At 38.1% G+C, this 26,351-nt stretch overlaps 1 protein-coding gene across 2 annotated transcripts in view; it reads left to right on the top strand.

Moving 5' to 3' along the window:
- Positions 1-826: 826 nt before the first annotated feature.
- Positions 827-26,351, top strand: part of LOC124295602 (arylsulfatase J) — an 846,464-nt gene continuing 820,939 nt past the window's right edge. For both annotated transcript variants that reach the window (XM_046746206.1, XM_046746146.1), the window contains exon 1: positions 827-1,128. In XM_046746206.1, the coding sequence (XP_046602162.1) occupies positions 1,042-1,128 (87 nt within the window). In that variant the 5' untranslated portion in view covers positions 827-1,041. The remainder of the gene's footprint in view (positions 1,129-26,351) is intronic.

Below are 26,351 nucleotides of genomic sequence, written 5' to 3'. Positions count from 1 at the left end.
TAGTATCTCGTGATTTTTGGGACCTGTGGATTTGGAGACTTATTGAAATTTACAAAATCAAGATAAATACGAGTCTAATTATCACTTGTACTGTTCATTGACTCTAATTTACGTTTGTCAAATTTAAAACATGGCTGAATTCAAAAGGTTATTAACTCGATACAGGCAATTTAGGCTCACTGCTCGCATCCGCGACTTCTCGTAGAGATACAGAGTTATTACAATTATTCTACCGGGAAGATGATATTGATGATTGCAACACTTGGGGTCCGTTTATGTTATATTCATAAAGCGCTTTGAACCGTTTAGTATTTACTGAAAGCGCATAAATTCAAATTACTTGTTCTTTATTCTATATAATATCGGTATATACTGTGAAATACCAGTCATTCGTGGTAATAAAACTGATTCGATCACATATCTTATTCGGACACGATAACCGTTTCAACATTTGTGATCAAAGACATGTTATGTACTTTATTACGCTAGGCTTACGTTACACACCTAAGATTTTTATTGCTATCTCACTTTCTGAACGTTTCATTATCAGTCTGAAATTCTTTTTTGCATAGCAACAGATATCACTTAACACTTGACTTTTTAAACTTTGGACGAATATGTCTCGAACGCCCGACCAAAATTTTGATGAAATTTACCAAATGTAAGCTTGGCTTTATGTTCTTCTCGAAAACATTTTCATTAATTGTGGTTCTAGTCGATATGTGGCTGCGTCACAGCAGGGCAGGGGTTCCCCCTCTATTGTCAGTTTTTCTCACGTCAAATCTCCCAGCATATCACTCTTGCCAATGCGTCTGGCAGGAAGTAATCGCATACTAAATAGTTGCGGCAGTGCGCGTTATAAATTCACAGTGGGCGGTTCCGTGATTTGATTGAACAATTCTTTTCGTTGCCAGAGAGATATATATTACGTATATGCGTAGAAATTTTTATTGAACAGTAGTTTACTCTCTTTTGGTTATTTCTTACAGTTTGGCTGTCGTAAGACTTACATAATATATTAGTGTAATCCACAATATTGCGATGGAATTATTGACAATCTTGTTCACCGTGATCCCTGCAGTTTTTTCCAAGAATCCCAATATTGTGTTCATTTTGGCGGATGATTTGGTATGTAAAATATACGTATCACCCTCACAGGCCACATTGAATTTCATCAAAATTATCTTCAACTCATGTCTGACGTTATCAACAGTAGAATGATGAATTATGATTACAATGAATATTCAAACTGTCATTTCATATTCCATTACAACTATATCAGAATAATTTATTAAAGTAATAGCAATAAAATATAAAAGTTTTTACAAAATAGGAACGATGGGTTTCGGATGCCTTAGCAAATTAAATGACGGCACCAAAATAATGTCTCAAAAATTCGAATATCCCGCAAAATGAAATTTGAAATTTTACTCATAAACTCCTGCATTGTGACGAATTGGATTTGAATATTAGTTTTCTGAAGAAAAGTCAACTCGTGATACAATTCAACATTAAATCTAAGACCAATCTGTAAACACGATTTAGCTCAGATCAACGCTGAATATTTCTCTCTTCAAAATGTTGGAACTTACAGTTTATTCCAAGCGGGAATGGGCTTCGAGAATTGTCACTCATTGTCAGCCTTAATCCATCTGGATTATTTTGCTGTGGCCAGTTCTGCATGCTCGGCAGCAGCTGGACACGAGCTTTACTGCTTAATAATGTCCATGTTTTGAACAAAACACCTTTAAGAAAGTGAATAATAGTTGGTAAGATTATAAATTGATTTTATTCACAATTTAGATCAAACACAGTAACAAAAGTTGATTGAAAAAAAATTGGTTTAAGGTAGTAGCTTAGTAAACATAGTTATGGAGAAGAAAAGAAATGATGCTATTCAATAAGAAACAACGCTTGGAATTGAACGATTAGTTCCGCACTTCACACTTTGAATGATTTGATACGAATTTATCATCAAAGATCAATGCTTTGTAACAATAGGAAATGAAACTACATTTTGAGATCTGCACTCTTCGAAATTTTGATAAAAACTCCCTCGCTGAAAAGTTGATTTAGAAGTGTTTCATGAGGAAAATTTTCATGAATTGCTCTAACGGCAGGATTTTAAGAAACCACCTTAATTATAATTATGCTACGCTTTTATAAGAGTCCTGTCTTTAGTTTGCAGTCTCTAATGAACTTCCTAATTGGTTCTTCCCAATTTCGTGAGATCTGGATCAACGAGGAAGTTTCATATGTGTAAATAGTATTTGAGATCATCTTATTGGCCCTTTTTCTCCTACCACGTAGATCTAGGGTAGCGGGTTAGTTGCGCCTACTCCAACTCTTCTCGAGGGTGCGGCAAGAATTTCTATTTTTGTACTATATATACAAATTAAACCTAACAATACGTTGTCTATACTAACTTATCCTCACATCGGGATACGATTTTCCAAAATAAACATCCACTTTGAGGATGAAAGATTTTATCACGCTGGACGTGTGCGTCAGTACCTACATGATTGAAAATACCATAATAGATTTTCGACCATTGCAAATATCTCGAATGAGCTGTTACTTAACACTGAACAGATTTTGCTTGTCAGCGCATCAGAAATATAGCTATCGTTATTAGAGGCATTCTAAAATATTTCAACCGTCGGCCTACGATTCCAGAAAGGATACAACCCGTTGTCCGGTAAAATCATTTCAGTGCGCAAGTGCTTGATTCATTTGAGATTTCAATTATTTTTTACGGCATATTGCTTCTAGATTATTCCAGTTTTACTTTATATGCCAATGACTTGTAATCACTTCAGAATAGTAAGTTTTAGGTTTTGTTTTGCGTCTGACGCGTTATTACTTTTTATTCCGCGTAAGGATTGAAAGTAACAGTGCTGAAGCGAGTTGTAATAATTTTTAGCCACCTATTTCTCTGTTTTCAGAGAAAAAAGGAAGTTATTGTAATCACCCTGAAATCGAAAAGATGAGTTTTCACTGAATCTTGAGGTTTCAAGTTATAGAAGTTCACCCGCGACCATTTTTGGATGGATGCCTGTGTATCTGTATTCAGGTGCTCGTTAAGTGGCTTTTTTTAGAATTTCAATGTTGGATGGTCGTAGATCGGCTCTAAATCTAGAAAAAAATGGTCTAATTTTTTTAGATTTTCATTTCAAATCCCTACTGTGCCGGTAGGCCCCTGATTTTCTTTCTAATTAAAAAAATAGGGAATTTTACGATTTTCGGGATTTTGCCTATTCACAGCAGTTTTGGATAAGAAATTTCTTCAGGATTACGGAAAAATAATTTCAAAAATCCCATCTGTGCACAAAGTTGTTGAAAATCCATTTTAATACCAAACAATTCAGGATATTTGATTTTTTCAATATACAAAACCGAGGCATGCTTATTATTATAATTTTTTGTTAACGCGACCCACTCGCTCAACACTTACGTGCCCTTAGTGACCTTATGGTCGTATTTTATTTTTTATTTAAGGGTGTGTGTTGGACACTTTCCAGCTGAAAATTGTATTGGATCAGAATTATTGTATTTCGTGATTCAATAGAAATCTAAAAAATTTAACAATAATTTGCATGTTATGAACAACAATTATCAATAATAATATCGCCCAAAAGTTCTTAACAAATTGTTTAGATAAATAATTATTCGATAATTTATTGGTCGGCTCTTTTTTTCTTATACGAATCAAATTTGCGCATTTTTCTGAATGCTTGTGAATTTTTTCAGAATTATCTTATGATTAGTGAATAATTATTTGCTTAAACACTATGTTAATAACTTTTGCGCGATATTATTAATGACAATTGTTGTTCATGAGGGTACGTAAGCGTTAAGCGAGTAGGTCGTGTTAATAAAAAGTTATAATAATTGGTAAGCCTCGGTATTGTGTATTGAAAAAATCAAATTTCCTCAACTTTTTGGTATTAAAATCGATTTTTGACAACTTTGTGAACAGGTAGGATTTTTTAAATTATTTTTTCCGTAATCCTGAGGAAATTTCCCATCCAAAATCGCCGTGATTAAGCGAGAAACCGGAAATCGGAAAATTCCCTACTTTTCCGATTAAAAAGAAAATCAGGGATCTGCCGGTACAGTAGGGACTCAAAATAAAAATCTGAAAAAATTAGAGAAATTTTTTCTCTAGATTTGAAGCCGATTTATGACCATCCAACATGATATTACATTTAACGACCACCCCAGTGTATGGGCTATTCCGCGTCAACCGGATCAGTCATCTCTCAGATATTTTTTCAATTTGGCATGTGGATTGTGTAGGGGGAGTTAAATTTTTGTGCCAAAGCGCGAATCTCATAATGCAAAATTCGATTTTTTATTAACAATAACAAATTAGACTCCCATTTTTTTCAAAAATTCATAACTTCGGCAAAAAATTAGATACAATATTTTTTTTTTCAAATTACGCGGAAAGCTCCATAGAATTTAAAAAAAAATACGAAATGTTAAAAAAAAGTTGTTATCAATTGTTTATTTAACAATTAATTTTTCAAAGATTTTTAAAACAGTGACTGACACCATCAAAAAATTTTTTTAAAATTCTGACATGTTCCTTGAACTGTACTACAACCTGTGAAATAATTCCAGAGGGGTGTTTTTCTTCGTTTTCGAGTAAAAAATCATTAAAGGTGTCGATGCGCATGAAATTGCGGCGCGCCGAGTCTACGTAACGGCGGGCGGCCGGTTGTCGTCCACCGCTACCCCGCGGTGGCGTCGCAGCGTTATTTTAGAGTCATTTTCACGATGTAGGACATGATTGAAGAATCTGAAAAAAATACTGTACCTTCACAAGGCCTGCTCAAAGTGATTAGTGAAGTTTCAAGAATGTGTTTTTCACCGTTTTTTTATTACAGAGATTCAAAATAACGGTTACACACCATGAGAGTGCACATAAATGATAATAATTACATAACTTGCTACTTATTTTAAAATAAAAACACATTCTTGAAACTTCACTTATCGCTTTGAGCAGGCCTTGTGAAGGTACAGTATTTTTTTCAGATTCTTCAATCATGTCCTACATCGTGAAAATGACTCTAAAATAACGCTGCGACGCCACCGCGGGGTAGCGATGAACGGCAACCGGCCGCCCGCCGTTGCGTAGAGACTCGGCGCGCCGCAATTTCATGCGCATCGACACCTTTAATGATTTTTTACTCGAAAACGAAGAAAAACACCCCTCTGGAATTGATTCACAGGTTGTAGTACAGTTCAAGGAACATGTCAGAATTTTAAAAAAATTTTTTGATGGTGTCAGTCACTGTTCTAAAAATCTTTGAAAAATTAATTGTTAAATAAACAATTGATAACAACTTTTTTTTAACATTTCGTATTTTTTTTTAAATTCTATGGAGCTTTCCGCGTAATTTGAAAAAAAAAAATATTGTATCTAATTTTTTGCCGAAGTTATGAATTTTTGAAAAAAATGGGAGTCTAATTTGTTATTGTTAATAAAAAATCGAATTTTGCATTATGAGATTCGCGCTTTGGCACAAAAATCTAACTCCCCCTACACAATCCACATGCCAAATTGAAAAAATATCTGAGAGATGACTGATCCGGTTGACGCGGAATAGTCCGTATGTACATACTTATGCAGGTGATCTATTTTTTGTTCGATGATATCTCGAGAACGAGTTACCGGATTTCAATGACTTTGGTCTCAATCGACGCGGCTTTTCTAAACTTTGAACTGATCAGATTTTGGCTTTGATCGGTTCAGTATTTTTTCAATTATTTCAGTAACGAAACTCCAAAAAATCAAGTGAAAATGATATTTTGAGAATGGATAAATGAATTTAGATAAACATTGGTGCCGTGAGGTTCTTGGGTCGCTAATAAAAAATTCAAGGTCAGATCTGCAAAATTTAAATTTGATGTATTCAATAAGCTGAAAGGAAAATAAGAACATTTGGATTTTGATAAAAATTGGTACTCATCGGTTGGTTGGGTGGTTGATAACGAATCTGAAGTCAGATTGCGGAATCAAAATTGGCGGTTAAATATGACAGAAAAAAATTGAAGAATATTGCGATTCTGGTAAAAATTGGTAGGCAGAGGTTTTTTGGGTCGCCGATAACGAACCCAAGGTCAGACTTTTAAAATTGTTAATGGTGGATCTATTACATAGTGGTTCAAAAATAAAAAAGATTAAAAAAATAAAAATTTTCATATAATATGGTATTCTAGGGCTTGAATAATGGTAATCACGAATCTGAATCTGTAGTTTTAAATTCGAATTGGATATTATTCTTTTTTTCTCTCTATAAATTTGGAACCTGCAGTGTAAGAACGAGAAGTTTGGGGGTGGTTCATGGCCCGTCTAAAACCATTTGTTTCTACAAGCATCTATATCAGAAAAATCGCTTTGTGATTCGTATATGAGTAAATAATGAAAATTTCAAGTCGAGAATAATGTATTTATTCATAAGATCACTCATATTTTTTTGACAAACATTAACGCAAATTCAGTATTATACTTAAGAAAACGAACATATTTATTGTTGGAGATATCTTAAACTGAATAGTATTTAAAATGCATAAACAATATAAATCTTTGTGAACATCTAATCTCATAACATTTTCGTCACACGTTTTTCATTCATTAGTATTTAGTATTATTTACTTTTAAAAAAGTGAAGATATTCCATAATTTTCAGCGATTTGAAAGAAGATGAATGAGAATGTATCGTAAAAGATTATTCAGAATCCAGAGGTATATCTAAATCGTTATCACGTATCTTTAAAACATTCTTTTTTGCTGCACTTGAAATTGTTCCTTTACCTTTTTCTTTGCCCTTTTACCTTTGAGATTCTCTTTGCCCGATTCATCTTTTTTTCTTCCCGATCCCTCTATGTTTGATGCGATTCGATTTCTCCGCAGTTAAAGCATCTTCTTCTAGCGTATCTGTCAATACGGCTAATTTCCATTTTCTTCGTTAGCAGATATTTTTTTTTTCGTGGCGGAGCTTTTGCGTTCACCCTATATAATATAGGGCATATAATGCCGTAAATGCTGACGAAAATGAATAAAATTGGCATTTTCAAAAAAAAAAAAAAAAAATGAGCAAATTAGCATATTGCCAATTGGGAAAAGCTTACCTCTTTTGACTTTCAAAAAAATATATAAGGGGCATTCCAGCTGAACTCGACTCGGTTTGGACCTCATGGATTCGGATTCAGTTCTCAATTTTTTTCAAAATTCTATTAACCCACAAAAAGACCCTCAATTTTTTCAGATTTTTAAAATCAAACCATTTTGAGTTATGATTTTTTGTTCAAATCACCTTTCTTCAAAAATGACATTTTTCAAGAGGACGTAACGCAAAAACGTGAGGTCTGACAATCAAATTTCCTAAAAATAAAATACTCATTCTGACCCAAAGTTTCATGAAAAAAATGTTGAAAAAATCTACAACCTCCCCAAAGGTGATTTTTTTCTTCCTAAAATAAAAAAAATGATTTTTCGTCAAGTACGTCACAATTAATTTGGCTCGATTTTTTTTCACGAAAAGGTGGATTTATTACAAACATTTTAAGACCAAGATCAAGATGCCTGGATTTTTCGTTAAGGAGTTACAACGATATCAATTCGAGAAAATCATTGAAATCCGAGATTCGACAATATGTACATCGCAAAATACCGAATAACTTGTCTCGGATACCGTAGTAAAAGTTACTCATTTATTTCTTTTTTTTTTTGTAGAATACAACATGTTTCGTATTCTACGGAGGTGGAGTACGTTTGCACAGCCACAGCCCCATCTGCGCCTGGGATTACACAGTGTTGTGTTTGTATGCTTTTCAGGGGCTTCGTATTCGCAAATCTTTCGGTCAAGAAGTCTCTCGAAGAGTCGTAATCAGTAGTGGTTACGTATTTAATGGAAACAGCGGGAAAATCAGCTTCTTGTGAAGCCCACATAAATAATCCTTCGGGAGCGATAATTTGCTGCTCCGGCGGAAGCTGCAAACTCGCTCGTGCCGCGAGTCGTTTAAGAGTGCCGCCTAGACCGTCGCAAGGCCCTTTGCCATGCGCTGTGGCAAAAAACTCTGCAAGAATCCCGAAATCTGCCTCGTGATAGTAGACATTTGCGATAATCTTAAAATTTTTAAATTGCTGCGGGGCGCCATCAGTAAAATAAAATATCCTTCTAGCCGTGGCAGATATCAATTTGATAAAGTCGATATTGATCTTTAAGTACACGTATACCGCTATTGCATCGTGATGCATGCAGTCACTTATAACCACCAAACTTTGATGGCCCCTGAAAAGCATACAAAAACAACACTGTGTAATCCCAGGCGCAGATGGGGCAGTGGCCGTGAAAATGTACTCCACCTCTGTAGAATAGGAAACGTGTTGTGATCTAAAAAAAAAAAATAAATGAGTAACTTTTACTACGTTATCCGAGACAAGCTATTCGGTATTTTGCGATGTACATATTGTCGAATCTCGGATTACAATGATTTTCTCGAATTGGAATCGTTGTAACTTTTTAACGAAAAGTCCAGGCATCTTGATCCTGGTCTTAAAATGTTTGTAATAAATACACCTTTTGATGAAAAAAATTGAGCCAAATTAATTGTGACGTACTTGACGAAAAATCATTTTTTTTATTTTAGGAAGAAAAAAATCACCTTTGGGAAGGTTGTACATTTTTTCAACATTTTTTTTACGAAACTTTGAGTCAAAATGAGTATTTTATTTTTATGAAATTTTATTGTCAGACCTCACGTTTTTGCATTACGTCCTCTTGAAAAATGTCATTTTTGAAGAAAGGTGATTTGAACAAAAAATCATAACTCGAAATGGTTTGATTTTGAAAATCTGAAAAAATTGAGGGTCTTTTTGTGGGCTAATAGAATTTCGAAAAAAATTGAGAACTGAATCCGAATCCATGAGGGCCAAACCGGGTCGAGTTCAGCTGGAATTTCCCATAAATATTGAGCAAAATCTAAGATGGTGTATTTGAGAACATTTCTTGTGGTTTTTCTGCAATAACTTGCCTGATGTTAGTGAATCGAAATAGTTAAAATACCGCATCAAAAGTAATACAATTACACACATTTTTTAAAACAATGAATCATCTGAAAAATTTTCGAGTTGACCACATCCAAGCCATTTTAATAGAACCTTATTTATCTTTCTTAAAAGCGGTCGTTTTGGGTTTACGCTACAAAACACCCTAAATTGCTTGTGAGGCGGTTTTTTTTTTTTTTTGACGAAACCTCGAGTTTCGGGTCTCCCCAAATCGGTACAAGAATAACTTTGCATAATTTGATACATATGGGGCATTCCCTGACATCTCGATCAAGATTCTACGGCGATGTTTTACATTGGTTTCTTTATTTTTTGTGTCGAAGTACATGATGAAAAACGCAGTCACAAGTTTATTCAGAATTTTTTCCGTCAGCGTATTTGAAGTACAATTGAAAAACTTTGTTAAAAACCCCGTTATTCTATCTCAAATTCTGGAAAGCCAGGAGAAAGTAACTAGCTATTATAGTAGCGTCTTCCGTAAGACTAACAAAGAGAAATTATTGACTTACCCGGCTGTGAGCTTTGATCGTAGTAAGAACCGTAGTCCATTTTCACCATAATTTATCCCGGAGGAAATATTTGATAAGGACCAATCACGTTTCGTTGACATAGTTGCTCTTTTTTTCAATCACACGAAGGTCAGGTAGCTTGGTGGCTACACGGTAACGCCAACGCTCTGTCCCAAAGACCCTGGAAAGAAGCAGCAGATTGTAGACCATGTGCACGCATGGAAGAGTACCGAGACTCCCCTCCTTCAATAAAAAAAATTCCAGTCGGAGGAGACCTTGAAGACTGGAAGATCTCCCAACAAACAGATAACACCTTAGTCCACATTAAATCCTGGAAAGGAGCACAGGCTCACCCAGATTGGCAAGGTATCCCTGACTGGTATCCTCGGAAAGGCCAGTTTTAAAACTCGACTGTGCTCTATGGGATTACATTCGTTTGATTGACGGAGTTTTATACCGTAAATGGGAGTCTGTGAACTTGGGAAAAATCAGATGGCAGTTTTTGGTTTTCAAAAATCGGGTTCCTGAAGTATTTGCCCTGCATCGCGATTCTTCTGCTGGCGGTCACTGCGCTTCGAACAAGATCATAGGCAAGATCCGGGGACATTACTTTTGGCCTCGTTGTCGGGCTGAAGTAGAAGACCGGTGTCGGAGATGTCAAGTTTGCACGGAAAGAAACGACCTTGAGCCAAAGGACACAGTTCTCCGCAAATTTACAATGCCGGAGCTCCTTTTGAGAGGGTAGTAATGGACATTCTCAGCCCTCTCCCTGGAGCTCAACCAGGAAACAGATATGCTTTGGTCACCGTCAACTATTTTACCAAGTGGTCCGAAGTGGTTCTACTTGCCAATCAAGAAGCCTTCACTATAGGTCAGGCGTCCGTCAGAGTTTGTTTGTAGACACAGAGTTCCTTCAGAACTTCACACCGATCAGGGTGGAAATTTTGAGTGGAGTTTTATAAAAGAGGGTGCCCAAATTTTAGGGGCCAGAAAAACTTGTACGACTTCCCTGCATCCACAATTTGATGGTCTGATAGAGCGAATGAATCGGACTCTGCTTCAGTATTTGTGGTCCTTTGTAGAAAAAAGTCAGAGACACTGGGACACCTGGATTCTCTTTTTCCTCTGATCTTATACATCTGCAATTCATGAGACGACGAAACAGACGCCAGCTTCTAGGCTTACAAGAAAAAATTTCGCGACTTCCGTCATATTTGGAAAAAGGCCCTATTCTTGCGTAGATTCAGCCTCAAACAGATTTTGCCTCTGTTTTACATATATATTATATGTATAGAGAATATAAATGTTAGAGTGTTTGAGGATAATAAAATTTTTAATTTTGTTTGCACTTGCATTTCACATAAGCTGCAGACCTCATCTTTTGAGGGGCTTATTTTCTTCTCCAAGACAAGCTTATTAGGGTGCAAGTACGCGCGAAATCAAATTTTTTTTTAGCATGTTTCAGATTTAGAGTATATCAGAATTAAAAAAATGTTGATTTCGTTTGCACTTGTACTCCGTGTTGAAATGCGTAGGGGACTGGAGTAGGTTATTGTATACAGCAAAATACACCTTTCTATTTCACACAATATAATATAGTATATGTTTTATTTTAAATGTACATATTATACTGGTCAGCATCATCACTGACCCATGGAATCCCTTCCTACGGCTTATATACAACAGATTACATAACCAAAACGACCTTCATGTTTACGGTTTGTGTGTATCTAGCGATTTTACTTCTTGGATTTAGAGATGGCATATCATGTACTGAAATCGTTGTTAATTTACTTCGTACTTCAACACTTTGAAAAGCTTGTTTCGGACAAAAAGAAAAATGAGCACGTCAAAAGAGGAGGTATGTGGCTTATGTGGAATGGCTGCCGAAATTGCATTTAGTAATAGAAATCATGAAAATTCTATTCGTGTACCATTTCGAAAAGAGCATTTTTGTTTATCATAGCTCTCTGTATTGTAAAGATATCTCGCCACCACCGCTGCTGCCGCCGTGTCAGGAATCCAGGCCCTCCTTTGACCAACCGTCCTTTTCTTTACTATCTCCACATTCATACCTATGAAGATTCAACCTTTTATCTTACGTTTATGCCCATGTTTATAGCCATGAAGATTCAACTCTTCATCCTATTTATATACCATTATACCTGTAAGGATATAATCTTTTATCCTGCGTGTATGCTCTTATAGCTATGAAGATTTAAACCTTTAGCCTAAGTATACATATGACCTGATGTGTATGCAAATTCAACTCTTCACCCTACGAATATACCCTTATAGCTATGAAGCTTTGACCCTTCACCCTCTGTATATGTATACCTCCATCTTGGCATCAGGGATTCAGCACTCAATCCTGTATACATATTAGGGTGCTTCGTTTGAGACGACCATTTGTTTTTCGCTCCATTCACGGAAGATCACTCTAAACATCCAAAAAAGAATGCTCACCAAAGAAGATTTCTTAATTTTTATTCTAAGTACTCGCGAAATGAATTTGAAATTTCCCCATTTATTTAACACGTAAATTTCGATTTTTTTTTTTCAATTATCTATAGCAACGCGGTATTTCACGATATTCAATTGGCAATAGGTGGAAATTACAGAGGAATTTTTGCTCTTTAAAAGCACCTATAGTCAATCTATGTTTTATGAATCGCCTAGCCAGTAAAAAATTTTAAAGCCGATTTTTTTTCTCATTTCACGAGCTCAGCGCGACCGTTACGGCATGGGCGCGTAGCGTTATAGAAGTTTTAAGACTTGTTCATCTGGTTCATAATGATTTTTTAAAATTTTTAAACATTTTTTTTGCGTGTCATTTCAATGGAAAATTTCAAATGGCCACGGATACCTTTTAAAATTGAGCTGAAAATTTTTCCCGACAGGAGAATTTTTTTTATTGTAAATAGATAGGTCCTTTTAAGACCATGCATTCGATAGGTTAGTTTTTTTGGCTTACCCTAATATGTATATATGGGTGTTTGAAAAAATACATTTCATCTAATTTCTATACAGTTTCAAAAGTTCCATTTACATATAAAAATGCACCTGTTAAAATTTCAGCTTTGAATATTGACATTTAGAGGTTGCGCATCACACTTTTCTATTTTACATAAGGATAACATGGGAAAAATGGTTTTTGCTCCTTCTAATTTTCATAACTAGCTGTCGATGCGTCGCACAGAAAACTCGCAGACATATTTTTGTAGGGAATTGAACGCTCTTCAGAAAAGGTCTCTTATATAATTTTTGAAAGAGTGGATTTATCATAAAATGCTGGGAAACCTTTTCTGAAGAGCGTTCAATTCTCTGCAAAAATGTGTCTGTAAATTTTCTGCACGATACCATTGTTAGTAAGTTATAAAAATCAGAAGGAGCAGAAACAATTTTTTTCATGCTATTCTCATAGTAATTAGAAAAGTACGATGCGCAAGATCTTAATGTTAATACAGTAATATTGGACAATCCACGAATTGCGCTTACGAAAAATAAAGAGTTCTCTGTGCGTTTTAAGCAAATAGAAAGACGAAGAAGTCCTACAAAAAACAAAAACAATATGGAAAGAGTGGATTTTATTCTGTCACGAAGCACTCCTGTTTATGTCTGGAGACTGACTATTATTTCATTAATATTTTTGGGCCGAGTAACTACACGAGGAACAAATGGTCACATATTTGATGAATATTATGTTGACTTCAGTCGTGCCAGGGTATATAAGGAGTGTGAACACAACTTCGTTACACTACCCCCCATTTCCAAAAAGATTCGACCCCACTCGTAGATGACATAATTTGATATTTGTGAATAGCGATGAAACAGGTCTTACGTTTGGTACTCTTTTCCCTTGAGGAGATTGAGCTGTGGCTCAAACGTGACCAAATCGCCCCGATGCTGTCCGGTATTCACCTTCCCGCTCACGGTGATCAGGAACGGAGAAAAAGTGCGATGATAATGTCCGGGAAAACGGCTAATGCAGAAAGTTTCCGTATCATCTGGACATTAAAAATTCGCAAAGATCAAAATCCTATCAGATCCTTCTTCCGAATTATCAACAATTGTATATATGTAAAAACGAATTCTCTAGAGCTTCGACTGCCCATCGATCGCTCGAAGTTCCCAACTCACCTATTCAATATTATGAGCTCAAACCACGTTCGTTTGACATTATCAGGTCCTCCTCAGTCTTATCTTCAAGATAATTTGGGGCAAACAACATTATTTAATTTGTTAAAAACAATTTAAAAATGAAAATTTGATTTTCACGGTGCAAAAATTGGAGAATTTTGAAAACCATCTCTCATCACAAATATATACGGGAATGAGAGACGGATAAGAATATTTAAACCAGAAATTCGAATATTTGTTAAATAAACAACTCAGAAATTGTTTAAACAAAATATCCCAATCTCAAAATTTTCATTTGAATATTATCAGGCTACAAAGGTGAATGGTTCTGCGGTTCCGAAGTTCAATTCAAATATCTGTTTTGAAGATTTCCGATAGGTGGCGTATGATGGAAAAAAGTCCCCTCGCAAGCGAAAAACGACTTGAAATATATATAGCAACCACAGATAATGGGTAATGATCATGTCGTTTTGTCCTTCAAAATGAATCCCACTAGTAACTGCACCCATGAAGATAATAGAAAAAAAATATGTGCCCCGTGTGGGAGAAAAATTGTATTTACCCATGAATCTTCTTTTGTCATCAATGACAACCTAGAAAAACTGATAAACAGCTCTTATCGCTTCACTTTAATCAGAACGACGAGAAATATCCTTTGTCAATCTGTGGATCTTGTAGATTAACACTACGAGAATATGACAAGGAGATTTATAAAAGACAATTGCCATGTATGCCTAATAGTAGTGTATATATGCCGGTTCCGGACCACAGCCCCCCTAGATCCCCCCCCCCCCCCCCCCTATCCCCCCCCCATCCGGTTCTGGACCACACAATGGCGCACTCCTCCCTAATCCCCCCCCCCCACCCGCGACGCTAACCCCCGCCCAATCCGCGACGTCACCCCCCCTTCACCCCCCCCCCCCCCCTTCGCCCCCCTAAATCCGCGGCGTTCGCTCCCCCCCCCCCCCCCCCCCCCCTCCTCTCTCTCCTCTCTCCTCTCTCTCTCTCCTCTTCCTCTCTCTCCTCTTCTCCTCTCTCTCTCTCTCTCTCCTCTCTCTCTCTCTCTCCTCTCTCTCTCTCTCCTCTCTCTCTCTCTCTCTCTCTCTCTCTCTCTCTCTCTCTCTCTCCTCTCTCTCTCCTCTCCTCCCCTCCCCTCCCTCCCTCCCTCCCTCCCTCCCTCTCTCTCTCTCTCTCTTTTCTTTTTCCTTTACTCTTTTTCTTTACACTATTTCTATGTTTTATTTACATTTTGTGCTCGCCGTTTCTCTGCATTTTGATTTTGTACGCTTTTTCTTAGTTTTAAAGCTCTTAGGTTAAGTTTTATTACATCATATTTTCATGTACGCATTGCCCACGGAGTTTTCTCCAGGGCATAATAAAGTATATTCATTCATTCTCTCACGCTCACCCCCCCTTGTTCCCCCCTCGCCGCACCCACGCCGTTGATCATTTTCGCGGCCGCAAGATGGCTATTTTCATAGGATTTGACACACACACACACACAACACACACACACCACACACGCGCGCGCGCGCGCACGCACGCACGCACGCACCCACACACAAAATAATTCCTGTCGAAACTTGTTTTCCGTCGAACGTCATGAAAGTACGTATTCGGGGGCAAGGGCTCTGGGCCCAGATTTTTCTTACACCAAACACTGTTCGCTACCTGCTTTTCGTTGACCGATTTTTTCCCACCACATGGCCCACGCTGCTTAACGACCTCATAAAACCCAAAAACTACATTAGGCGGCGGTGGGTTCGTGGAGAGGGGGAGGGGGTGAAAACCTGTTCCAACACGCTTTTAGGCAAGATGCAGCTGCGGAACTGGGTGACTTCAAACTGGCAGATAAACCGCAAAAATTTAGGGACGGTGGGGGCGGGGACTGCGGGCCCCAGCCGTCTTTGGCGTCATTTTTTACATGAATTTCATCATCTCTGCAGAGCCGGGAGAGCAATAAAACCGAAAAATTTGGGGATGGGGGGATGGGTAAAGGCTGGGCCTAGTCGTCTCCGACGTCATTTTGCCCTCCGATATGCGCAGAACGCAGTGCGCACCGTTCCCAAATTCTTGCGATCTATCGGCCTATATACATATAAGCTCAACGCATCCGATGCAGACTCGTCAGTCTTACACGATACGTGCAAGTCAAAAAAGTTATACAAAGTTCAGCTTATATCAACGTCAAAGTCATGGCAGTCGAAGCGTATATGGGACTTGCGGAGCAGATGGAAGGGACGTACAGTTTGCTGAGAGAGCAACCACCCGGAGAAGAGAATGACGCTGTCATCAATCATTGGGCTGATATTGGAATTGCGAATATCCAAGTTCTGCGCGATATTTCCATGCAACGAGGAACAACCGTTGGTGCGAAAATACGGATCCAACATACGATCGCACTCCTGCAATCTTGGATGACGAAGATCAAGCAGTTGCAGCAGCGCACAGTGGTGACGGGTGGAAATATCGGTACTCCTGCGGGTGTACAGTGGGACGATGTGGATAGTGCTTTTGCCAGCCGAATCAGAACGGGGGTTGTCGCAAATGTCCATCATAAGAATTTGGACGCCTTTCTGGACGATGTACAGCGCGTCGTCACCGAGAAGTTGAAGCTGGTACTGCGCGAGGAGGGAAATGTGAAGGTTAACCTCATATTATCGTGTAAATTCGAAAATGCCAAGCACGAAAAGATCTCCACCGAAGTTAAGAGTTTCAACACCTCCAACGTGGCGATTCTCCTCCCATCGAGCGATATAAATGGCTGGTTTACACGTGCACGGGGTGATCTGCTATCAAAGGTGGAAGATTTCGAGCAACGTGATTCCGGCTGGAGTATGATTGAGATCCTCAACATCGCTGTAAATATCAATCGCTACCAGCCTCTCGCCGCGGGAGCTTCAACATTCATCGAGCTGCCCCAGGACATTCGACATAAGAAGGCTGTGATTAACGTGAGGAACGAGGACGAAAGATGTCTTCTCTGGTCCGTCATAGCAGCCCTCCACCCAGTCAACACCCACACCGATAGGACTGACAACTATCGTCGCTATATTTCCGAGTTGGACTGTACAGGTATCAAATTCCCTGCTACTCTACATGATGTGAAAAAGCTTGAGAGATTGAATAATTTGTGCATCAATGTATATGGTATAGAATCTCAAACTTTTTCGCATCATGCAAAATCGAATAAAAGCGTCATCGTGCCAATTTATTTGAGTAAAAATTTGCATAGCGTAAACACTGACACGATCCATCTTCTAATGGTTGAGAGTAATCCGGAAGACGATATGACTGGCGAGTTTGCACCGAGATTCCATTTTGCTTGGATTAAAGATCTTTCCCGATTGGTGAGCAAACAATTGTCCGTTCATGAACACAAAATGTTTTTATGTGACAGATGTTTGTCCCACTTTAGCGTGACACACGCCTACGACAATCATCGACAAGATTGTATTATGCTAAATAAAGTACGCATGGAGTTTCCCAAGTGCAAAGATTTCGTATTTTCCAATTTTCAAAACAAAGGCACCGTTCCATTTGTCGTATACGCCGATCTCGAATGTATATTAATCCCTGAACCTGTGGATGAATTTGAAACTCGTAAGACTTGTGAAATTCAAAAGCATATCCCGCACAGTGTAGCGTACTATGTACATTGCGCGTACGATGAGACTTTATCGGAGTTCCACGGTAAACGCGGTGTCGATTGCATAGATTGGTTTATGCAACAGCTTGAAGATTTATCAATTCAAGTAGAGTCATGCATCAAAAACATAATTCCGATGAAGTCTCTTACCCAAGTGAGAAAAAGTGTTACGATCACTGTCACTTCACGGGTAAATATCGTGGTCCTGCTCATAATCGGTGTAATTTGAATTTCAGAGAGTCGCGCACTATTTAATAGTTTTCCACAATTTGTCCGGTTACGATTCTCACTTTTTAATAAAATCCCTCGCGTCAACTTTTCCCGGTAAAATTACACTGCTACCCATAAATAAGGAAGAATATATATCCTTCACGAAACGCGTCGATGGAACAATGATGCACTTGAGATTCATTGATTCGTTCCGATTTATGGCTAGCAGCATCGATAAACTTTCCACATATTTGACCGATACCGATAAACACATAACACGCAAATTTTATAATAACCCGACTCAGTTCAGTTTGATGACCCGCAAAGGCGTTTTTCCCTATGAATACGTCGATTGTTGGGGGAAACTCGATGAACCGCGATTACCTGCAAAGAAGCATTTCTACTCGCACCTCTGCGATGCAAATATTTCAGACACCGATTACGAGCACGCGAAAACTGTTTGGAGGGAATTCCATTTAGAGTCATTGGGGGCTATTCAGATTTATATTTAAAGACCGATGTTCTTTTGCTTGCCGATATTTTCGAAAATTTCCGCGCTAGCTGCTTCAAAACATACAATTTAGATCCGTTGCACTACTACACTGCACCGGGACTTGCTTTTGACGCGATGCTCAAGCATACTAATGTAAATTTGCAACTTTTAGACAACCCTGAAATGGTGTTATTTATTGAAAGAGCCATTCGAGGCGGCGTAGCGCAATGTTCCAATCGACACGCTCGGGCCAATAATAGATTCATGGGAAAAGATTTTGATCCAAACAAACCGGAATCGTATCTCATGTATTTTGACGTGAATAACCTGTACGGTGCAGCTATGAGCGTGCATTTACCAATCGGTTCGTTCGAGTGGGAGTATCAGCACATCGATATAACGAACCATCCGGACGATTCGCCGATCGGCTACTTTCTGGAGGTAGATTTGGACTACCCTATGGAACTCCACGAGGATCACAAAGACTTACCTCTTTGTCCCGAACATTTTACTCCTCCAGGTAGTAAAAATGCCAAACTCGCGACCACCCTTCACCCCAAAACAAAGTATATATTGCACTATAGAAATTTGAAAGAGTGTTTGAGTTTAGGATTAAAAGTAACGAAAGTGCATAGAATTTTGAAGTTTGCGCAATCTCCATGGCTCGAGCCTTACATCACGCTCAATACAGACATGCGTAAGCAATCTAGGAATGAATTTGAGAAAAACTTTTACAAACTCATGAATAACGCTGTGTTCGGCAAGACTATGGAGAATGTGCGAAATCATAAAGATGTTAAATTGGTTACAAAATGGGAGGGAAGAGGTGGTGCGAGAACGCTTATTGCTCGAGCAAACTTTCACAGCTGCACCATATTTGGCACTGATATGATTATCATTGAAATGAGTCGTGTCAAAGTTCACTTCGCCAAACCTATTTACGTCGGCGCATCAATTCTAGATCTGTCAAAAATCTTTCTCTACGATTTCCACTATAATTATATTAAAACCAACTTTTTGAATAAACAAGCTAAATTGATGTATACCGACACAGACAGCCTTATTTATCAATTCAATGTGCCTAATATCTACGATATCATCAAACGTGATGTAGATACAATGTTTGACACCTCTGACTATCCGCCCGACAATGTGTATGGTATTCCCCTTAAAAACAAAAAACAACTAGGGCTAATGAAGGATGAAAATAATGGTAAAATTATGACAGAGTTTGTGGGACTGCGAGCAAAGCTGTACACATCTACTACGATGGGTGAGGATGGGGAAAAATATGACGGTGGCGTAAAAGTGAGTAAGCGCGCCAAGGGTGTAAGAAATTCATCGATAAATAGCATTACGTTTGATGATTATATAAGCGCTGTCTGACGGCTTACCAAGAGTTGACTCTTCCACAGTGTTTAATACGCAGCAAAAAACACGAAGTAAGCACGATCGTACAAAAAAAATTGGCTCTGAGTTGGCAGGATGACAAGCGGCAATTGATACCTGGACAGACCGACACCGTACCTTGGGGGTTTGTCCCAGCCCCCCAATAGCTATAGGATAAACTGTAGACATAGAATTGATGTAAATATTTGATGTTTGACGCCTCGGACGACCCACCATCGGGCGGAAACGTTTCACCATCAATACGATATTTAATGGATTTAAAAATGTGAATTCATATACTTAACAATTATTTATTCATTATTATTATTAATATACCGAGCAATTATTCATATTTATTCGTTTACCACGAGAAAAGTTTTCAGAAAATGAAAAAAGTTTTCAGAAAATGGAAAAAAGTTTTCCAAAAAATAAAATGTGTAATAATCGTATGGCAAAATTTCATATTATCATTATTATTATCATTATTATTATCACTATTATTATTATCATTATTATTATTATTATTATTTTCGTGGTACAGAGTATGGCACATGTGCGTACAAAGGAGACAAAATGTGGAAATATTTGTATATTCAAAATCTTTTATTGTAATTCGGAAAATACATACAAATTATGTTACATGTCTGTTTTATTTATCCAACTATTGTGCGAATTATCAAAACCCAACCACTTTACATAGAACAGATTCCCCCGTTTGCGTAATACTTTCTCCACAAGGTAGCCGTCGGGATATTTCACTTTGGTGAGCTCTTCCTCGTAGAAGCCCCCATCGATGGGGTGATCTTGATAATCGGCAAGTTTGTAGGTGGGTGGATTGGTATTTTTTACCTCACTCACGGTGAATATTTCTGTCATCCAATTGGGTGTATAGCTTTTTTCGAATACATCCTCGTACTTGCTGATTCGAACTCGATTGCCTACGCTGAATTTCCGCGCTCGATCACTTCGTTTGACGTGCCGAGGCTTGTACACGCTACGATACAGCTGTTTTTCATTCTCCGTGCTAACATCCACCGGTTTCATCCGAATCGTGCGATGTTTGGTGTTGTTGTAGGACTTCATTTAATCAACCCAAAATATTAATCCACTTGTGAAATCCTGGGAGAGTAAGCCACATCCACATTTTATTTTTTCAATGTTCGACTAAAAACGTTCGCATATCGACGCCTTTAAGTTGCTGAGTGTCAAATACATGTTGATATTGTGCTGCATCACGAGGGCTTTCAATTTGCTGTTGTGAAATTCGTTGCATTGATCAACGTATAGATGTGCAGGTATACGGCTCTGGGTCAGTACAGATTTCATAGCAGCAGCCGCATCTTCCCCCCCCCCCCCCCCCCCCCCCACCGCGGATGAGGATGAAACAAAAATGTGACAACGGTGTTAAAGTGGGTAAGCGCGTCAAGGATGCGAAAACTGCAACGATAAATAACATCACGTTTAATGATTATAAGAACCGTCTGAGGGGCTTACCAATAGTTGATCAACCCCACAGTGCTTAATACGTAGTGAAAAAACGCGAGGTTAGCTCCAATGTACTGAAAATTTGATCATGAGTTGACAAGACGGTAATATGCAACCGATATCTGGGCAAATAGGCACCAGAACTTGGAGGGTGTGCTGCAACCCCGCAATAAACTAGCCGTAGGCTGGAACTGAGGGCATAGAACCGTTGTAAATATATGCGTTTGACACCCATGTCGATAGTTCATGAAGCAGAGACGTTTCGCAACCAATACGATGTTGAGCAGATCGAAGTTTTAAAATTCGAATACCGTGTGAAATCATGTATTCATCAATTATTTATTTATTTATTATTATTATATTGAACAATCATTCATATTTATTCGTTTACCACGAGAAAAGTTTTCAGAAAATGGAAAAAAGTTTCCAGAAAACTAAGAAAAGTTTTCAGAAAATGAAAAAAAGTTTTCCGAAAACTTTTTTCCCATTTGATTAACACGTGAAGAAAGTTTTCAGAAAATGAAAAAAAGTTTTCAGAAAACGAAAAAAAGTTTTCCGAAAACATTTTTCCCATTTAATTAGCACGTAAAAAAAGTTTCCAGAAAACATTTCTCCCGTTTAATTAACACGTAAAAAAAGTTTCCAGAAAACGAAGAAAAGTTTTCAGAAAATGAAAAAAAGTTTCCAGAAGACGAAAAAAAGTTTTCCGAAAACTTTTTTCCCATTCGATTAACACGTAAAAAAAGTTTTCAGAAAATGAAAAAAAGTTTTCAGAAAACGAAAGAAAGTTTTCCGAAAACATTTTTCCCATTCAATTAGCACGTAAAAAAAGTTTCTAGAAAACATTTCCCCCGTTTAATTAACACGTAAAAAAAGTTTCCAGAAAAAACAGCTTTCAGAAAATGAAAAAAAGTTTCCAGAAAACGAAGAAAAATTTCAGAAAACGAAGAAAAATTTCAGAAAATGAAAAAAAGTTCATCAAAAAATAAAATGAGGATTAATCGTATCGAAAAATTATAGATTATCATTATTATTATTATCATCATCATTATTATCATCATTTGAAGGCCTTTGATCACGGCAGGCGATGGTGGAGGTGTCCCCTGCTACCAGGGTCCGGCACTATCGACGTCGAGGCCGCCTGCAGCCCCTCTCTTCCGCAGTCTAGGAGGACCGCGATCCTCGCCCCTTCCAAGGTCGTCGCAAGAGCTGTCATTGCTCGCGTAGTAATGACCCCTGGATTTAGAGTTTGCATGATTGAGCTACGCGAACGACGTCCTGGCGTGCAGCTTCAGGGGCGGCTGTGTCCTAGCATTTCACAAGTGGACTAATATTTTGGCTGTGCCGCCCCGAAGCTCCGCGCCAGGACGTCGTATGCGTAGCTCAATCATGCAAACTCTAAATCCAGGGGTCATTACTACGCGAGCAATGACAGCTCTTGCGACGACCTTGGAAGGGGCGAGGATCGCGGTCCTCCTAGACTGCGGAAGAGAGGGGCTGCAGGCGGCCTCGACGTCGATAGTGCCGGACCCTGGTAGCAGGGGACACCTCCACCATCGCCTGCCGTGATCAAAGGCCTTCAAATGATGATAATAATGATGATGATAATAATAATAATGATAATCTATAATTTTTCGATACGATTAATCCTCATTTTATTTTTTGATGAACTTTTTTTCATTTTCTGAAATTTTTCTTCGTTTTCTGAAATTTTTCTTCGTTTTCTGGAAACTTTTTTTCATTTTCTGAAAGCTGTTTTTTCTGGAAACTTTTTTTACGTGTTAATTAAACGGGGGAAATGTTTTCTAGAAACTTTTTTGACGTGCTAATTGAATGGGAAAAATGTTTTCGGAAAACTTTCTTTCGTTTTCTGAAAACTTTTTTTCATTTTCTGAAAACTTTTTTTACGTGTTAATCGAATGGGAAAAAAGTTTTCGGAAAACTTTTTTTCGTCTTCTGGAAACTTTTTTTCATTTTCTGAAAACTTTTCTTCGTTTTCTGGAAACTTTTTTTACGTGTTAATTAAACGGGAGAAATGTTTTCTGGAAACTTTTTTTACGTGCTAATTAAATGGGAAAAATGTTTTCGGAAAACTTTTTTTCGTTTTCTGAAAACTTTTTTTCATTTTCTGAAAACTTTCTTCACGTGTTAATCAAATGGGAAAAAAGTTTTCGGAAAACTTTTTTTCATTTTCTGAAAACTTTTCTTAGTTTTCTGGAAACTTTTTTCCATTTTCTGAAAACTTTTCTCGTGGTAAACGAATAAATATGAATGATTGTTCAATATAATAATAATAAATAAATAAATAATTGATGAATACATGATTTCACACGGTATTCGAATTTTAAAACTTCGATCTGCTCAACATCGTATTGGTTGCGAAACGTCTCTGCTTCATGAACTATCGACATGGGTGTCAAACGCATATATTTACAACGGTTCTATGCCCTCAGTTCCAGCCTACGGCTAGTTTATTGCGGGGTTGCAGCACACCCTCCAAGTTCTGGTGCCTATTTGCCCAGATATCGGTTGCATATTACCGTCTTGTCAACTCATGATCAATTTTTCAGTACATTGGAGCTAACCTCGCGTTTTTTCACTACGTATTAAGCACTGTGGGGTTGATCAACTATTGGTAAGCCCCTCAGACGGTTCTTATAATCATTAAACGTGATGTTATTTATCGTTGCAGTTTTCGCATCCTTGACGCGCTTACCCACTTTAACACCGTTGTCACATTTTTGTTTCATCCTCATCCGCGGTGGGGGGGGGGGGGGGGGGGGGAAGATGCGGCTGCTGCTATGAAATCTGTACTGACCCAGAGCCGTATACCTGCACATCTATACGTTGATCAATGCAACGAATTTCACAACAGCAAATTGAAAGCCCTCGTGATGCAGCACAATATCAACATGTATTTGACACTCAGCAACTTAAAGGCGTCGATATGCGAACGTTTTTAGTCGAACATTGAAAAAATAAAATGTGGATGTGGCTTACTCTCCCAGGATTTCACAAGTGGATTAATATTTTGGGTTGATTAAATGAAGTCCTACAACAACACCAAACATCGCACGATTCGGATGAAACCGGTGGATGTTAGCACGGAGAATGAAAAACAGCTGTATCGTAGCGTGTACAAGCCTCGGCACGTCAAACGAAGTGATCGAGCGCGGAAATTCAGCGTAGGCAATCGAGTTCGAATCAGCAAGTACGAGGATGTATTCGAAAAAAGCTATACACCCAATTGGATGACAGAAATATTCACCGTGAGTGAGGTAAAAAATACCAATCCACCCACCTACAAACTTGCCGATTATCAAGATCACCCCATCGATGGGGGCTTCTACGAGGAAGAGCTCACCAAAGTGAAATATCCCGACGGCTACCTTGTGGAGAAAGTATTACGCAAACGGGGGAATCTGTTCTATGTAAAGTGGTTGGGTTTTGATAATTCGCACAATAGTTGGATAAATAAAACAGACATGTAACATAATTTGTATGTATTTTCCGAATTACAATAAAAGATTTTGAATATACAAATATTTCCACATTTTGTCTCCTTTGTACGCACATGTGCCATACTCTGTACCACGAAAATAATAATAATAATAATAATGATAATAATAATAGTGATAATAATAATGATAATAATAATGATAATATGAAATTTTGCCATACGATTATTACACATTTTATTTTTTGGAAAACTTTTTTCCATTTTCTGAAAACTTTTTTCATTTTCTGAAAACTTTTCTCGTGGTAAACGAATAAATATGAATAATTGCTCGGTATATTAATAATAATAATGAATAAATAATTGTTAAGTATATGAATTCACATTTTTAAATCCATTAAATATCGTATTGATGGTGAAACGTTTCCGCCCGATGGTGGGTCGTCCGAGGCGTCAAACATCAAATATTTACATCAATTCTATGTCTACAGTTTATCCTATAGCTATTGGGGGGCTGGGACAAACCCCCAAGGTACGGTGTCGGTCTGTCCAGGTATCAATTGCCGCTTGTCATCCTGCCAACTCAGAGCCAATTTTTTTTGTACGATCGTGCTTACTTCGTGTTTTTTGCTGCGTATTAAACACTGTGGAAGAGTCAACTCTTGGTAAGCCGTCAGACAGCGCTTATATAATCATCAAACGTAATGCTATTTATCGATGAATTTCTTACACCCTTGGCGCGCTTACTCACTTTTACGCCACCGTCATATTTTTCCCCATCCTCACCCATCGTAGTAGATGTGTACAGCTTTGCTCGCAGTCCCACAAACTCTGTCATAATTTTACCATTATTTTCATCCTTCATTAGCCCTAGTTGTTTTTTGTTTTAAGGGGAATACCATACACATTGTCGGGCGGATAGTCAGAGGTGTCAAACATTGTATCTACATCACGTTGATGATATCGTAGATATTAGGCACATTGAAATTGATAAATAAGGCTGTCTGTGTCGGTATACATCAATTTAGCTTGTATATTCAAAAAGTTGGGTTTTAATATAATTATAGTGGAAATCGTAGAGAAAGATTTTTGACAGATCTAGAATTGATGCGCCGACGTAAATAGAGGTTTGGCGAAGTGAACTTTGACACGACTCATTTCAATGATAATCATATCAGTGCCAAATATGGTGCAGCTGTGAAAGGTTTGCTCGAGCAATAAGCGTTCTCGCACCACCTCTTCCCTCCCATTTTGTAACCAATTTAACATCTTTATGATTTCGCACATTCTCCATAGTCTTGCCGAACACAGCGTTATTCATGAGTTTGTAAAAGTTTTTCTCAAATTCATTCCTAGATTGCTTACGCATGTCTGTATTGAGCGTGATGTAAGGCTCGAGCCATGGAGATTGCGCAAACTTCAAAATTCTATGCACTTTCGTTACTTTTAATCCTAAACTCAAACACTCTTTCAAATTTCTATAGTGCAATATATACTTTGTTTTGGGGTGAAGGGTGGTCGCGAGTTTGGCATTTTTACTACCTGGAGGAGTAAAATGTTCGGGACAAAGAGGGTAAGTCTTTGTGATCCTCGTGGAGTTCCATAGGGTAGTCCAAATCTACCTCCAGAAAGTAGCCGATCGGCGAATCGTCCGGATGGTTCGTTATATCGATGTGCTGATACTCCCACTCGAACGAACCGATTGGTAAATGCACGCTCATAGCTGCACCGTACAGGTTATTCACGTCAAAATACATGAGATACGATTCCGGTTTGTTTGGATCAAAATCTTTTCCCATGAATCTATATTGGCCCGAGCGTGTCGATTGGAACATTGCGCTACGCCGCCTCGAATGGCTCTTTCAATAAATAACACCATTTCAGGGTTGTTCTAAAAGTTGCAAATTTACATTAGTATGCTTGAGCATCGCGTCAAAAAC

The sequence above is a fragment of the Neodiprion lecontei genome, chromosome 1 (genome assembly GCF_021901455.1).
Source record: "Neodiprion lecontei isolate iyNeoLeco1 chromosome 1, iyNeoLeco1.1, whole genome shotgun sequence".
Taxonomy (NCBI): Eukaryota; Metazoa; Arthropoda; class Insecta; order Hymenoptera; family Diprionidae; genus Neodiprion; species Neodiprion lecontei.
This window is presented reverse-complemented; position numbering and strand designations above follow the sequence as displayed.